Raw genomic sequence first — 15,709 nt, 5'->3', positions numbered from 1 at the left:
CATCAAATTTTTCGCATCATCGCCAGTGAATATTATTACATTTAGGGTGCGTTTGAATAACTAGAAAAGGGTGGTAGATAATTAATAGAGTGTAATATATTGTACTCCCTCTATCCACTATTAGAAATTCCATTTGAGTTTGGCACAGATTTTACCAAATACTATGAAGGAAAGTGGATGAAAATGGGTAGTGACGTATGAGACACATTTTTATATACTCACTCTGTCCCAAGGTAGATGAGACATTTCTTTTAGGCAATGAGAATTTAAGAAATTGAGATGTTAAATGTTAAAGAGGAGAGAGTAAAGTAAAAGAGGGAATAAAGTAAGAGAGTTGGAGAGAGTAAAGTAAAAGAGGGAATACAGTAAGAGAGTTGAAGAGATAGTAAAGTATGAGAGAAAATAGAGCTTTTGCCGAAAAATGAAATGACTCAACTACCTTGGGATAACCCAAAAGGAAATACTTATGACTCAACTACATTGGGGCAGAGGCCGGAGGGTGTTAGTTTTATAAATTGTGGACTAATAATAAAATGTGAATGGAGTGACTTGTCTACCTAGCATTTATAGTAAAAGTGAACCAAAACTTCTCATGTCGGACGAATTAAAGTGAAAATCGAAACTCCTAATGGCTGACGGAATGAGTATAATTTAATTTTTCTTTTTTCTTTTTTCTTTTTTCTTTTTTCTTTTTTCTTTTATTTTGCAAGGGCTGCTCAAGTAGAGTTAGAAGCACAACGAGAGAAAACTAAACACGTCCCTGGATTTGTAGTCATATCCGGTATCAATGTTATATTTAGAATAAAAGCATTTTGAAATAAACAATAGAATGATTAGGTAGATTTGGATCCACATATGGACATTACTATATCAAATTATCAATGTTATAGCAGATGGCCCAATTGAGATAGGTCTGAACAATTGATAGCAGATGGCCCAATTATGATAGGTCCATTGTTAGTCCATATACTAAAGTAGAGTAAAGTATTTGAATGTATTGAACGGATTAAATAAATATGCGTTTGATTATTTTATGGAATTATATACTTGAAATGAAATTAGGAGCTCACTAGTTGCTTCCATATTAATCTCAGCTCATAATTGTTCTACTCTACCCACATTAATCTCAAAGGAGTGACTGACTATTCATCGACACTTGGAAAGTTATTTGTGTAACTACTAATTCGAGGTCGACTGCATAAATATTAAACCAAAGTGTTGCATATGGCACCCATTTAAAATGAAAAAAAGTCCTATTTAAAGAAAGAAAAATGGAACCATTTCATAGTACTAGTAGATGATACGAAACACGCAACTCAACTCCACCCCCAAAATCAAGCCTCTATTGTGCAAACGAATCGCAGCCGTCAATCCCTCTCATCAGCCGCCCCATATCATCACCGCAGTAATACAGTAAAGGGGCTCCATTTCAAAACCCTTCCCTTCCATTCTTCCTCCTCCCTAATTTTATTTTTATTTCACAAAAACCAAATTTATGTATTTAAATATAATTCATTTTCACTGCATATATATATTTACCCTCAGCTAGATCGATACATACACTCTCGTATACGTATTTCTTTTTCCGGATCTGAGCCTCGTCGGAACACGCCGGCGCTTAAACCCCCGCGCTCCGCCTCCGGAAAACCCTAGGACGCTCCGCCGACCTTCTTTTCGTTTCTGCTTTTCGGCTCCTCTAGATCCTCCCAGTCACTGTTTTCGTTTTCTGGCGGGATTTTATTGTGCTATTTTCGCTTTTTTGAGTGTGGAGAGGGCGTTTTTGGGGTAAGTTTTTGTTTTTCGCCCGTTGTTATTTGGTGTTACTTTTTGAATTTTTTTTTATGTGTTTTTATGGGTTGTTGCGTTGAATAAGTCGTTATCGTGTCAAGCAAATGTTTGCATGCATTGTTGATGCCATGTTTTTTTGGGTTTATGTTAGCGGTAATGAACCTCACTATATTCGAGGTATGTTTCTGTTGAGCTGAAGTCTACTTTTCTTGACCTTGTTTTGATGATAAGTTCAATGTCTATTCGTTTGTGTGTGAGATAATCGGTCATTGCAATTTTCTTGAGGTTGTCATTGTTGGAGTTTATTTTACTATTCTGCATTTTGTGTGTGTGGATGTGTGTGTTCACTTGCATGACAGACTAAATTAGTGAAACTGCTTTTACTTATGTGTTGTAAGAATGGAGATGTTAGGTGCTTGCATTGGTTTTCGGGTACTGAAATATTCGCTCATAGAGAATGCCTGGCTGTAGGAAACCACTAGTTTTAAGAGGATGATAGTGTAAAGAACTCAAATAGCATAACATAATTTCGATGAGAAGGGCCCATGGTACAACACGAGAGATGGATTTACATTGGCAATGATTTGATGGGGAATATCTGATTATAATGATATCCTACGTAGCTTTTCTGTGAGTAATTCATATGTTAGAAGCCTATTGCTCATGCTGTGATTGTGGAATTCTCAAACCATTTGTTTTTTCTTAGCTGTCATGTGCTTTCATATAAAACCACTAAAGAGTTGTGAATTCTTGCTCACTTAGTGCAAAATAGTGAAGTAGGTATGAAGATGATAAACCTTTTATTGCTGAAATTAAAACCACTTACAGGTTTGGCATGTATATTTAGCAAGAATGGCTTCGCATATTGACAGTGGTTGACGCAATGTTTTTGAGTACTGCCGTTCATTTTTGAGGAAGCACTGTTTTAGGCACTAACCACAGAAAGAGAAGGAAGACTACTAGTCAATTGTGGATGATGAGATGGTTTGTAGAATGATCAAGCACAGGCTTTGAGCATCTTATAGATATAACGTCAGGAAAGACTCATTTTTGCCCCAGTTGTAGGATTGCTCCACGTAATGGTTGATAGTTGTCCTCATGTTATATCAGAATATCCTCTATGCTATCATTGTTATGATCTGCTCTGTCTCTCTGTTCTTCTTATTTGCTATATCTGCACATATTGTCTTTGCGAGCTCATCTGTGTCTTTCTTATTTGCAAGATGTATGTAGTTACTGCTCCGTAAGTATGTCGACTATCTGACTCCAACCATTGCTTTTATGTATTGCACTAACTTATGTTAAACATCTTTCTGTTTTTGTAGTTTTAATTATGAGATAGGTATATCGATAGTCATGGCCTCGAAGGGTCCAAGGTCTAAACTTGACCATGAATCACGGGCTAAGCGGCAGAAGGTGAGGATTTTAACTTCATGCGTGTGCCAACTTAATTTGTATTAGGCTCTTAAAACATTTACCGCACCTCTCATTATCTGAGTATATACTTGATTTATAATTTAACCTAGAATATGTTTAATATTTGATAGTGAGTTTTTTCAAATACAATTCTGGTTTGTTGCTGAAACTCTTAATATTATACGATTGAAGAATTCAATGGCTCAGAGGTTTAGTATCCTAACTTCCCTAAGATTTATATGATCAACGAATTGTAATATTAGTCACTCTAGGATCTACTACTTTTGTTAATATAATTAAAATTTGTCTGTTTGTTAATTCTTATACATGCTTACAGCTACAATTTATACTTTCTTAGTCATACTTATAGCTTTTGAATGACGGAAGTTTCACTGCATGGATCCCATGATACAGAGCCATGTTTTGTTATTTATTCTGTGTTGTTTATCCATACAGTTAAAGTTGCATTTGCTTGAAATCTATTACAAATTGTATTTATAAAGCTGTAAATTTTGAAGTCATGGCTGTCCAATATCATAATATTGTACTCCCTCCGTCCCATTACACGTGACACATTTCTTTTGGGGTAGTGGTGTTTAGTGGTTAAATGAAGAGAGAATAAAGTAGGAGTGAGGAAAAGTAGAGAGAAAAAGTCAAAGAGAGGATAAAGTAAAGAGAGAGATAGAGTGTTGCTTTTTTGCTATAAAAGGAAATGTCTCACTTATAGTGGGATGGCCTAAAAAGGAATATGCCTCACTTATAATGGGATGGAGGGAGTATCTATGATTGGGTATTAGAAGTACAGGGAATTGTCAAATACACACACACACATCCTACGCAGTATCTTGATTGACAAGAAAAGCTGGGGCACATAGCAAAATGTCCGATCATTATGTTCGAGCTTAGAATGACTGAAATCTTCTGCTTCTATAGTTTAATTGTTTGCACTGACACTTTTTAATTTCTCTTGATCCTAGGCCCTTGAAGCTCCAAAAGAACCTCAACGTCCTAAAGCACATTGGGATCATGTCCTGGAAGAGATGGTCTGGTTGTCAAAGGTAACCAAGTATATATTCTTTCAACGCGATACCTAGTTGATTGGCTCAGTTTTTAACTTTCTAAGCTTTTTCTGTATCATTGTTTAGGACTTTGAGTCGGAGAGGAAATGGAAGCTGGCACAGGCAAAGAAAGTTGCTATACGAGCCAGCAAGGGCATGCTTGATCAGGCAACAAGAGGGGAGAAGAGAGTCAAGGTGCACATTTTCCCTTTTACATTTTGCATGTAGTTGGAGGACTTTTGAAGAAAGATGTCATTTTCACCCCTTCGTTTTGAGCTGATGTGTTTACAATTATTTATTCAAGTCCACTGATAATTTGGTAATGCTGAACACAATGTAATCAGGAAGAGGAGCAAAAGTTGAGAAAAGTTGCCCTCAATATTTCGAAGGATGTAAAAAAATTCTGGATAAAAATAGAGAAGCTGGCAAGTGCCCTCCTGAAATTTCTCTTCTAATGATTTTCTTTATATGATGATTTGATTAAATATCTGGTTACCATGGTGGTTTAGGTGTTATACAAGCATCAGTTGGAGCTTGATGTGAAAAAGAAGAAAGCTCTTGATAAACAGCTTGAGTTCCTTCTTGGACAAACTGAAAGGTATTTTATTATATGGGATCTTTTTGCTATCTGCCTGTGAATTTTATACTTATGATGAATAATTACCAAGGAAAATCAACATCAGCAGATTCATGAAGAATTTAGTCCGTGTTATCCTATTACTTGACATACTGATGCTCCTCACCTCATCTTTTAGGTACTCATCAATGCTGGCTGAAAATCTTGTCAATCCACTGAGTCTTTGCAAACCATCTTACTTGTGCAATGCTGAGGCAAATCCGAGTACTTCTGGGAGAAGAGCTGATGAATCAGATAATGGTATGTCATAAAATTTTGGCATTGATCAGTTCTACTGTTTTTGTATCTTTTTTGAGTTCTGATCCTTTGATAATGCTAGGATCCCAGTCAGATATCAAAGCTGTAGATGAAGACTATGATTTGCAATCCACCGAAGAATCTGTAAGTTCCAACTCTCAATGATGGTTATCCTTATGGATGTTGTAAGCAGTATCCTTAATTTTGTTGGAAGATATTTGCGTATAGACATTGTGCAGTTTCCATGCATTTTATTTCCTAGCACTAAATCCCCTTTTCTGATTTTTCATCTGTTTTGGCAAGTAGACCTTGATATGAGCTGTTAGTTTTTTTTTTTCTAAATCTTTTCTTACCCGTGACTTCTTATCAATCTATTTGACAAGGTAGCAAAAATACTCGAGATAAACTAGGGCCAGTTTTGCATCTATACTAAGATGTTCTATATATGGTTTGAGTATTTTCTTGGAGGATCACCGTTGATTGACTGAAGATTATAATTGAAGCCATGCGCTTTGTTTGGATAAAATTATTTTTCTCTGGAATCCAAAAAGGCTTGCATTCATTCATTGGACATCTTTTGCTATCTAGTATCAGTATGTGAGCTTATAGAAAACTGACTATTTTCCTGTGCTTTCTTGCAAAAGTTAATTTAACCACCAATATCCAAAAGTTAATTTGCATTTTCATTTTATGGATCCCGATTTTGTCTTAGTAATATCTTGTGCTCTTATTTATAGCCATTATTATAAAACATCCCAATGTCTTTCCTTCAGGAAGATGATGAGCGTACTGTTGATGCGGATGAGGCTCTCATCACTAAAGAGGAGCGGGATGAGGAGTTGGCAGCATTACAAAGTGAAGTCGATTTACCTCTGGAGGAGATACTGAAACGTTATGCAGCCCATGAAGGTACCTATTTATTTATGGCATTTTGGGTGGCTCATTAAATTTAGCTCTGAAATTTTGGTTTCTTCTCCATGTTGTATGATTATGTATCAAACTACTGTTGATTAATGTAATTTTTGCTCAGGCAGCAGAGAAAAAAGTCCCCAGAAGGATGATGATAAGCCTGGGACAACTGGGCATAATGAACTTAATGGTTAGGTCTTATCATGCTGCATTTTGAATTTATTTCTACTCACTTCCTTTTAACTTGAGGTTCAATCTTATTCAGGAAAAGAAGATTCCATGGGAGATGCCCTTGTGATAGAGGAAGGCAACTCGCCTGTGAAATCTGGTCGTCGTTGTGTAAGTTGTATGTGTTTATATATACTGTTGCAAACTGTAAAGACTGTCTAATACTCAACATAATATTCCTTGTTTGATACATTCAGGTTGAAAGTAATGGTATTTTGTCTGCACCAGAAAACCATTGTCCGGAGGTGGCTGAAAATCACAAGAGAAGTTCTTCGAAAAAACTTCTTGAGTCAGAGAAGAAGCAGATCTCACATGAGTTCAATGACGAACAAGTAAGTGTGTCTATTTGGTTTCTGAATATAAGTTCTGTTTGATGTATAAGACCCTTAATGTTTGTGCATAGTGCTACTTGTCATGTTTATGGCATTTTTTTTAGTTCCCAACTATGTTTTTACTTATTCCTTAATGTGGTGTTTGTACTGGATGTCTCAAATTAATATTAGCCTATTAGGTTTAATTTTTTACAACCTTTTCTTGCTATTGCCTGCTCTTTCCATGTTATGCTTTCGATACAGCTCAGATTATGTTGAATTCTGATTACCTCTATTTTTGTAGGAAGATGATGATTTTGTACTCTCAGCAAGGGAAGAAAATGAATATGACATGGTAGGCTCTTGATTATTAATAAATGTTTGGAATTTGACATGTTTTGCAATGCACCATTCTTCATTTGTAAGGGTACCTGCATTTTCTTTTCAAGAATAATTCGCCATGCATCACATGCAGCTAAGTTTCTCCAGTTCTCCTTTTTCAGTGAGTGCTATGTATTATATCCTAATGGACTAGGGTACCATTATTTATCATTATTTCACATAATCCGTCCAGGCTTTAGAATACATTTTAAGAACCAAGGCATGTAAGACCAAAGCATAAATCATAAATGCACATAAATGTTATACCTTTTACAATAACTCATAAAAGCTTGAAAAATATATGAAAACACATCAGTCATAAGTCATAACTACTGAATAATTGCAAGTCTTCTGAAACTCAAGTCTAATAATTATTAGACATAATAATCAAAGATCCAAGAAGATTGAATCATCTCCCTCTCTCTCCATCTTCATGTCCACTTTCAAAACCATATTCCTCTTTTTCATTCACCAATCATGTCTACCGTCGAAAAATTAAATATTAGAAATAAGTACTCCCTCTGGCCCATAAAAAATACTAGAAACTTTTGGGACGACACAGTTTTAATGCACAATTGGTAAAGTAAGAGAGGTAGAAACAAAAAAGTAATTGGAGTATTGTTAGTGGAGAATGGGCCCACTTCATTAGAGAGAAAGGAGTTACCAAAAATAGAAGTGTGCTATTTTTATGGGATGGACGAAAATTGAAAGAGTTTCTATTGTTATGGGATGGAGGGAGTATATATTATGTACTGTAGTTTTATTAAAAAATAAAACTAACCTTTTGGTTGATTTGTTTTCTCTTCCTCGGTGCTCAAGAACACCCCCCCCCCCCCATCTATTAGCAGTGACATTATTGCTTTGACATCTTCATTATCTGGGTTGGCTACCCACTCATCCGAAGGAAAATCTTCTATATTTTTTAGTCTTCTCTTTATTTGATACATGTGGTCGGTTTCCAGGATGACGAAACAACTCTCATGGAGGAAGAAGAATTAGCAAATGCAGAAAAAATCAATACTGCAGACGAGGTGAGGATGTGGGATCCTTATATTCTGAAGTCTTGAATTTTCAAATTTTTATTTAGTCAATTAGATGGTGATATTAATTAATCATATGCTTTTTCAGATTGCACTTCTCCAGAAGGAAAGTGAAGTTCCTATAGAGGAATTGCTTGCAAGGTATAAGAAGGTACGTAGAGGAGTTCCCTGTTTCCTCCCCTCTGTTCTTATTGAGTGCATATATTTTTCTGATGATACTTCATTGTTCAGGATTGTGACAGTGGAGATGTAGATGACGACTCTAGATCCTTGTCTACTTCTGGTTCTGAAGAGTTATTGGATTCACCAGAACATAGGATGTCTAACCTTATACAGCCTGATTATGGGTCAAATGGATTGGAGCCAGATATATGCTCGCATCCAGAAGAAGAAGCTGAATGTTCAGGAAAATCTGGAGAAGAGACACAAAGTGAAAATATAATTGCTGATGCAGCAGCAGCTGCCAGGTCAGCACAACCAACTGGAAATACATTCTCAACGACAAAGGTGCGAACAAAGTTCCCTTTTCTTCTAAAGTTTCCCCTGCGTGAGTATCAGCATATTGGTTTGGATTGGCTTGTGACCATGTATGAGAAGAGACTGAATGGAATACTTGCTGATGAGATGGGGTTGGGTAAGACGATTATGACCATTGCACTGCTTGCTCACTTGGCTTGTGAGAAAGGAATTTGGGGTCCACATCTCATTGTCGTTCCAACTAGTGTCATGCTCAATTGGGAGACTGAGTTTCTTAAATGGTGTCCTGCTTTCAAAATATTGACATACTTTGGAAGTGCAAAAGAGCGGAGAATAAAGAGGCAAGGATGGTTGAAACCTAATTCATTTCATGTTTGCATTACTACTTATAGACTCGTCATCCAGGATTCAAAGGTTTTCAAGAGGAAGAAGTGGAAGTACCTTATTTTGGACGAAGCTCATCTAATAAAGAATTGGAAGTCACAAAGGTGGCAGACATTACTCAATTTTAACTCCAAGAGGCGCATTCTACTTACTGGTACACCATTACAGAATGATCTTATGGAACTGTGGTCTCTGATGCATTTCTTGATGCCACATATTTTTCAGTCTCACCAAGAATTTAAGGATTGGTTCAGTAATCCTATATCCGTCATGGTAGAGGGACAAGAAAAAGTAAACAAAGAAGTAGTTGACCGGCTGCATAATGTACTCCGTCCCTTCTTACTTCGCCGATTGAAAAGGGATGTCGAGAAACAGCTTCCTTCGAAGCATGAACATATTATATGTTGTAGGCTGTCAAGGAGGCAGCGTAACTTATATGAGGACTTTATTGCTAGCTCCGAGACTCAGGCTACCCTAGCTAATGGTAATTTTTTTGGAATGATCAGTGTTATTATGCAACTTCGTAAAGTTTGCAATCATCCCGATCTATTTGAAGGCCGTCCAATTGTAAGTTCTTTTGATATGCGTGGTATAGACATGCAACTTAGCTCTTCTGTTTGCTCAATGCTTGCCCCTGGGCCATTTGCATCTGTTGATCTTAATGGCTTAGGATTCGTCTTCTCTCATCTGGATTTCTTCATGACATCTTGGGAGAGTGAAGAAATTCAAACTATTGCTACACCTTCAAGCTTGATTCAGCAACGTGTAAACCTGTCTAGTTTGGAGGATAATTGGGTCAGATGCAAGACAAATAATAACAGGCATTCAACAAATATATTTGATGAGATTCAGAAGGCACTATTGGATGAGAGGTTGAGAGAAATGAAAGATCGTGCTGCAGCTGTTTCATGGTGGAATAATATAAGGTGCAGAAGAAAACCCATTTATGCCACTGGCCTCAGGGAGCTTGTCAGTGTCAAGCATCCTGTCCACGATATTCATCATCAGAAACACAATCCTTTGTCATATCTGTATTCATCCAAGCTTTCTGATATTGTACTTTCCCCAGTTGAAAGATTTGAAAAGATGGCTGATCAGGTTGGAAGTTTCATGTTTGCAATACCTGCTGCGCGTGCACCACCCCCAGTTTCCTGGTGCAGTAAGGGTGGATCACCTGTGTTTATTCACCAAACGTCCAAAGAGAGATGGTCACAACTTTTTTCCCCTCTTCTTACTCCATTTAGGCCTGCTATTGTCCGGAGGCAAGTTTACTTTCCAGATAGAAGACTTATCCAGTTTGACTGTGGTAAGCTGCAGGAGCTTGCAGTTCTGCTCCGGCGACTTAAATCAGAGGGTCATAGGGCTCTGATATTCACCCAAATGACAAAGATGCTTGATGTTTTAGAGGCATTCATCAATCTTTATGGATATACTTACATGCGTCTAGATGGTTCTACTCCGCCTGAAGAGAGGCAGACACTCATGCAGAGGTTTAATACAAACCCCAAGATATTTCTTTTTATTTTGTCAACACGGAGTGGAGGTGTAGGCATCAACCTAGTTGGGGCAGACACTGTGATTTTCTACGATAGTGACTGGAATCCTGCTATGGATCAACAGGCACAAGATAGGTGTCACAGGATAGGTCAGACACGTGAGGTTCACATATATAGGTTGATAAGTGAGAGCACAATCGAAGAGAATATTCTGAAAAAGGCCAATCAGAAGCGGGCTTTGGATGATTTAGTTATACAAAGTGGAAGCTACAATACAGAATTCTTTAAGAAGCTGGATCCAACAGAATTGTTTTCGGGCCATGGAACAGTTTCCCAAAAGGATACACTACTAGACAAAACATCCAAGAATGGTGGTGAGGTAACATTATCTTGTGTGGATTTGGAAGCTGCCTTAAAGAATGCTGAAGATGAGGCAGACTACATGGCGCTGAAGAAAGTGGAAGAAGAAGAGGCTGTAGATAATCAAGAGTTCACTGAAGAAGCAGTTGGCAAGTTGGAGGACGATGAGCTAGCCAATGAAGAGGAAATGAAGCCTGATGGTCCTGCTGAACAGCCTGCTTTGAATGTGAAATCAGATGAGGGCAATGTTGTGAGTGAAAGCCATCCAGTTGAAGAAGGAGCCCTTGCTATCCAGAATAATGAAGATGATGTTGATATGCTGGCTGACGTCAAACAGATGGCCGCAGCTGCAGCTGCAGCTGGGCAGGCTATCTTGTCTTTCGAGAATCAGTTACGCCCCATTGATCGATATGCAGTACGCTTTCTTGAGTTGTGGGACCCTATTATTGACAAGACTGCAGTTGAGCCTAATACTCAAGTCGAGGAAGCTGAATGGGAGCTGGAGCGCATTGAGAAGTTAAAGGATGATATGGAGGCCGAGATTGATGATGATGAAGAACCGTTGGTGTATGAAAGTATGTGCTCTTTCAAGATTGACTTTTTTTTATGTTTCTATTGCTTTGCAAATATTATGGGCATTGTAGAAAGTTATGGTACTATGGAGCATCTTTCCTCTGATTACTAAGAGTTGTTACCATTACAACTACGTTCATAATCTTTAAATACACATGTAATGGTTTCTTATGTTTTGCTTTGTCTGTAAGTTGGATTTAAATTGTTTTGCATTTCAAATTTATATCCTGAATTGTAGATGTATGATCTTGTGTGATTTGATGTTCACTTTGTTAGTTACTATCTTCATATTTTTTCCCTTTTTCTCACTGTCAAGTTTGTCTTTTCTTTTGTTATTTTCGATTTTTGGATGACAGTTGTTGAAACTACGTTGTCATGGAAAATATTGTATTTCATTAAATCTCTTGACAAGAAAATCCGCCTGCTATGTAGAAAATAAGAGAAGTTCATCACCACATGCATCGAGACTTTATCTTAATTTAATTGTTGTTGTTTAGGTTGGGATGCTGATTTTGCAACTGAAGTATATAAACAACAAGTTGAAGCTCTAGCACAACACAAGGTATACAGCAGCACTTGCTTTATGATATAAGATGATATATGATTTGTGAGGGAACCAATTCATTTGCTGGTGGATCCTTCTGGAATTTCTACCTCAATTTAGTTATTTTTATGGTTGGAGATTTTTCTTCCTAACTAATGTTTAATACTAACTATCTAATAGCTGATGGAAGATCTGGAACGGGAAGCCCAGGAGAAAGAGGCTTTAGAATGTGGTTATTCAGACTCTCAAAGGTTAGTATTTGTAACAGAAACTCTGAATTCAGTGTATGGAGTTTTTTGTTACTCCCTCCGTCCCTAATAATTTGCCACCATTTGACCCGGCATAGGTTTTAAAAATAGAAATTGGGTTGAAAAAGGTAGTGGCACGTGGGTCCTACTTTTATATAGTAGTTTTTTTATAATAAAAGGTGAGTGAAAATTAATTAGTAGATTGTGGGGTCCACTACCAAAAATGGTAAAAGTGAAAGGTGACAAATTTTTAGGGACGGACGAAAATGGAAGTGACAAATTTGACAAATTTTTAGGCAGAGGGAGTACTTGTTAGTATACATGCAGACTAGCTTGATAGACATCTCATTAGGTGGCCTCTTTAGTATTCATGGGCAATTCTTTTTTGTGAATTCTAGGTCTCTTATTAACTGAAGCGAGATTCTAAGTTCACCTAATAAAATTATGTATACATGCTGGCTTACCCTGTTCACTTACTACACTAGTATGTGATACAGAAACATGTACTGTAGTTCCTCTTATGCAGAAGAATAGTATCATAATAGGTATTATGTTCTATCAAACAGCTTTCCTTCTAGCTTACTCTGTTTTCCCACCAAACAGGGATTTCGTTACTCCAAAACCAAAACCGAAGAAGAAAGGCAAAAAGGCCAAGTTCAAATCCTTGAAGAAAGGGGCTCTAGTTTCGAAGTCCATATCTATAAAAGAAGAGTCATCAATAGAACATATGTCTATTGATGATGATTTAATATATGATGACACCCCCACATCTTCAGATGCTTTATCTCCCTGCTCAACTCAAGAGAAGAAACGTAAACCTTCAGATAATGAAGAACAAAGAAGCAGAAAGAAGTCTAAAAAGCTGAAGGCTTCTGAAACTGGGAACATTGTTTTGTATCACAAATCTCCTGGAAAGCATCAAGATGAACTTAAAGACTTGAAGATTTGTGATAATGGTTACTTTGATAATGAAAAGCAAATAAATAGAAACAAGGCGCGAGGAAAGCTTTCTATCCCCATCATGCCTCTGAAACGGATTTTCACAATAAAACCAGAAAAGTTAAAAAAGAAAGGAAACATTTGGTCTAAGGATTTCCTCCCTTCTCCTGATATTTGGTCACCAAAGGAAGATGCCGCTTTATGTGCAGCTATCCATGAGTATGGTCCAAATTGGAATTTGGCAAGTGAAATCTTGTATGGAATGAGTGATGGTGGGTCTTACCGGGGCAGGTTTCGTCATCCCGTCCATTGCTCTGAGAGGCTTAGGGAACTAATTCAAAGATATGTGTTATCAGTTAACGATGTTACAACTAATGACAAAACTGTTGGCATGGGTACAGGGAAGGGTCCTCTAAGAGTAACTGAGGTATGCTAGCAGCTCTCTCTTGACGCATTGTATTTATTCATATGTTGCTGTTTGGCTGTTATCTTTGCCAGTAAAATAATTTTCTGAAATGTTATTGTTGCACCAAGCAATGTTTCCTGAAATGTGTATGTTTGTGAAATAATGTGTTTTTGTTACGATAGGTGAAGTATTAGTAAGCGGTGACTTGTTCCTTAAACCAAGGATACTGCAGTTACTTGGCATAATCTGACACAAATATAGTTTGAATGTAATTTGTTTAGATTTCTGCTTGTTCTTGGACAATTTAATCCTCTCACACTAAACCTCTTCTTTAGGGATGAAGCTCTGTTGATTTGTGATATTAGGCATTTTAATTTATTATTGGCTCCAAAAATACTTATGTTTTATGAATTATTGGCTCTAATTTCTTGTGTATGTTTTATGAATTAGGATAACATCCGGGTATTGCTTGGCATCACTTCTGATTTACCAGATCACGAACCACTTCTTCAAAAGCATTTCTTTTCGGTGCTCTCTGCTGCTTGGAGGAATATCTCACACTCCAGCCACAGTGGCAATTCTCTATTATTTCAGAACAGATTCTATTCATCCCAGGAGTTTTATGCCTCTGCCAGCAGTAAGAATTCCTTGGGAAAATCACCAGATAGGCTGGGATTCTCTAATTTGCCTCAGTGTGGGAAGTTAGTAGCCGCTGCTCTGAATAGAAGCCGCAACATTCAAACAGATGACAGGCTAACTATCACCAATCCTTTGGAGGATACCCCTATAGAAAAGGAGATATTGGATTTAACGCTTGAGCTTGAAACAGATAGGGATGAAGTTCTACCTCTTCCCTCGGTCGTTAATGTGTCAATTCTTGGTGCAGACCCATCCACGTCTTTCAAGGAGCATGCTGGTGAGGATCGGCAATTTAAATCTTCCAGGGGCACAGTTGAGAGTCAATTCAGGTATTATCTCTTGTTAATACAGTATATAGTAGTAGTAGTATTTATTTTTAAAATCTTCGTTTTCGGTTCATAGCGTATTCCTTGTGAGTTTTGATAAGCAACCTTATTCTTGTATCTTCTCTCTTCGTGTCCAGAACTGCATCAGCTGCACAATTTGACAGTGGTTTTGGGGAAGAATCACAAGGATTAACATTGGGCGATAACAGGTCTTCAAATTCGGGAAAAAACAAGCTCCCTGTTTCTGAGCCGGTCAAGCCTTCTAAATCGAAATCGAGAAGAGCAAGTAAAGATCACACTGACTCGCAACATTTGACTTCCACCGAAGTGTTCCAAAATCTGCCATTGATGCCAACTGACCCCAGCCTGTCCTCCTTTTCTGAAATTGGATTCGACTCTGCCAGCCTGGTGGACATGGATGAAGGTTTATCTCCAGACATGACAGAGCTGGTCTCGTCAAACTATGACCCGGAGTTGACGTCTGGGCTGGATGACTTGTCAGATTTTACTGAATTCATAGAAATGGGGTAATGAGCAGCAGGCAAATGCAAAAGAAACGCCATAAAGCTTCAAATGGGAGAGTCGCCATGTTTTTTGAACGGCTATATCTCAGGACCGAGAAACTCCCAGTCAATGAAAGTGAGCCCGGCTCAAGGTTGTTGAGGTGTAAATGCTGTGCTATCGGGAATAATCAAAGAGAAAGATAGACCTCGATGAATGACCTGCAAATCGAAGTTCCTGGTGGTTGGGAGTTGGGGAAGATGAATGCCGACGACATCGGAGGCCATTTATAGGATTGTAGAAGTTCCAGCAGGAGATAATGAATTTGTGATATGGTAGGGTGTAGGATAGTATTCTTGCAAGTGGTGTTTCTGCTGCTTAATTTTTCTTCCTTGCAGTTTTGGGGGCTATATTTTTTTCACACTTTTCTTTATTAGTCCATGCATTGCAGGTACATCATCTGCACGGAAATTGCAACATCTGCTCTATTTCAATATTAACAAAATTGAAGTTGAAAATATCCTAAACCAGAGGAAAAGTGAACTGCATAGATTTAAGGCACAAAACAAGTAAAATTAATAACTAAGGGAAAGCGGTAATTATGCAATTAATATAAAATGTTTGAAGTTTGCAAAACTAATATTCTCCTTGTTCCATAAAAATATGAGTCGTTTCACAAAAATATGCATATGATATGACATGGAAATTAAAACAAAATTAATAAAGTAAAAGAAAGGATAAAAAGAGCAGTTAAAATAGTGTTGGTTGATAATGAGACTCATTTATTATTAGTTTATAATTGTAGTGTAAG

At 37.5% G+C, this 15,709-nt stretch overlaps 1 protein-coding gene across 2 annotated transcripts; it reads left to right on the top strand.

Moving 5' to 3' along the window:
* The first annotated feature begins 1,325 nt into the window (after positions 1 to 1,325).
* LOC125186214 (protein PHOTOPERIOD-INDEPENDENT EARLY FLOWERING 1) lies at positions 1,326 to 15,295 on the top strand. Of its 2 annotated transcripts, XM_048082562.1 has the most exons (22): positions 1,327 to 1,785; positions 3,114 to 3,204; positions 4,182 to 4,262; positions 4,350 to 4,457; positions 4,607 to 4,687; positions 4,772 to 4,860; positions 5,018 to 5,139; positions 5,219 to 5,280; positions 5,910 to 6,045; positions 6,167 to 6,235; positions 6,311 to 6,384; positions 6,471 to 6,605; positions 6,889 to 6,939; positions 7,928 to 7,996; positions 8,094 to 8,156; positions 8,237 to 8,512; positions 9,092 to 11,297; positions 11,793 to 11,857; positions 12,020 to 12,090; positions 12,691 to 13,453; positions 13,883 to 14,400; positions 14,535 to 15,295. In XM_048082562.1, exons 2-22 carry the CDS (start codon positions 3,145 to 3,147, stop codon positions 14,926 to 14,928), a joined length of 5,493 nt encoding a protein of 1,830 aa, XP_047938519.1. In that variant the 5' UTR covers positions 1,327 to 1,785; positions 3,114 to 3,144; the 3' UTR covers positions 14,929 to 15,295. The 2 variants fall into 2 exon arrangements, with proteins under 2 accessions (XP_047938518.1, XP_047938519.1); XM_048082561.1 differs by having other exon boundaries at positions 1,326 to 1,785; positions 8,237 to 11,297.
* Positions 15,296 to 15,709: the final 414 nt, after the last annotated feature.

Source organism: Salvia hispanica, chromosome 5 (genome assembly GCF_023119035.1).
Source record: "Salvia hispanica cultivar TCC Black 2014 chromosome 5, UniMelb_Shisp_WGS_1.0, whole genome shotgun sequence".
In the NCBI taxonomy this organism is placed as follows: Eukaryota; Viridiplantae; Streptophyta; class Magnoliopsida; order Lamiales; family Lamiaceae; genus Salvia; species Salvia hispanica.
This window is presented reverse-complemented; position numbering and strand designations above follow the sequence as displayed.

Excerpts from the sequence above, each read along its gene's own strand:
- LOC125186214 (XM_048082561.1), top strand. The coding sequence starts at position 3,145 with ATGGCCTCGAAGGGTCCAAGGTCTAAACTTGACCATGAATCACGGGCT. Across the intron at positions 3,205-4,181 it reads CACGGGCTAAGCGGCAGAAG|GCCCTTGAAGCTCCAAAAGA; the intron begins GTGAGGATTTTA and ends TCTTGATCCTAG. Across the intron at positions 5,140-5,218 it reads AGCTGATGAATCAGATAATG|GATCCCAGTCAGATATCAAA; the intron begins GTATGTCATAAA and ends TGATAATGCTAG.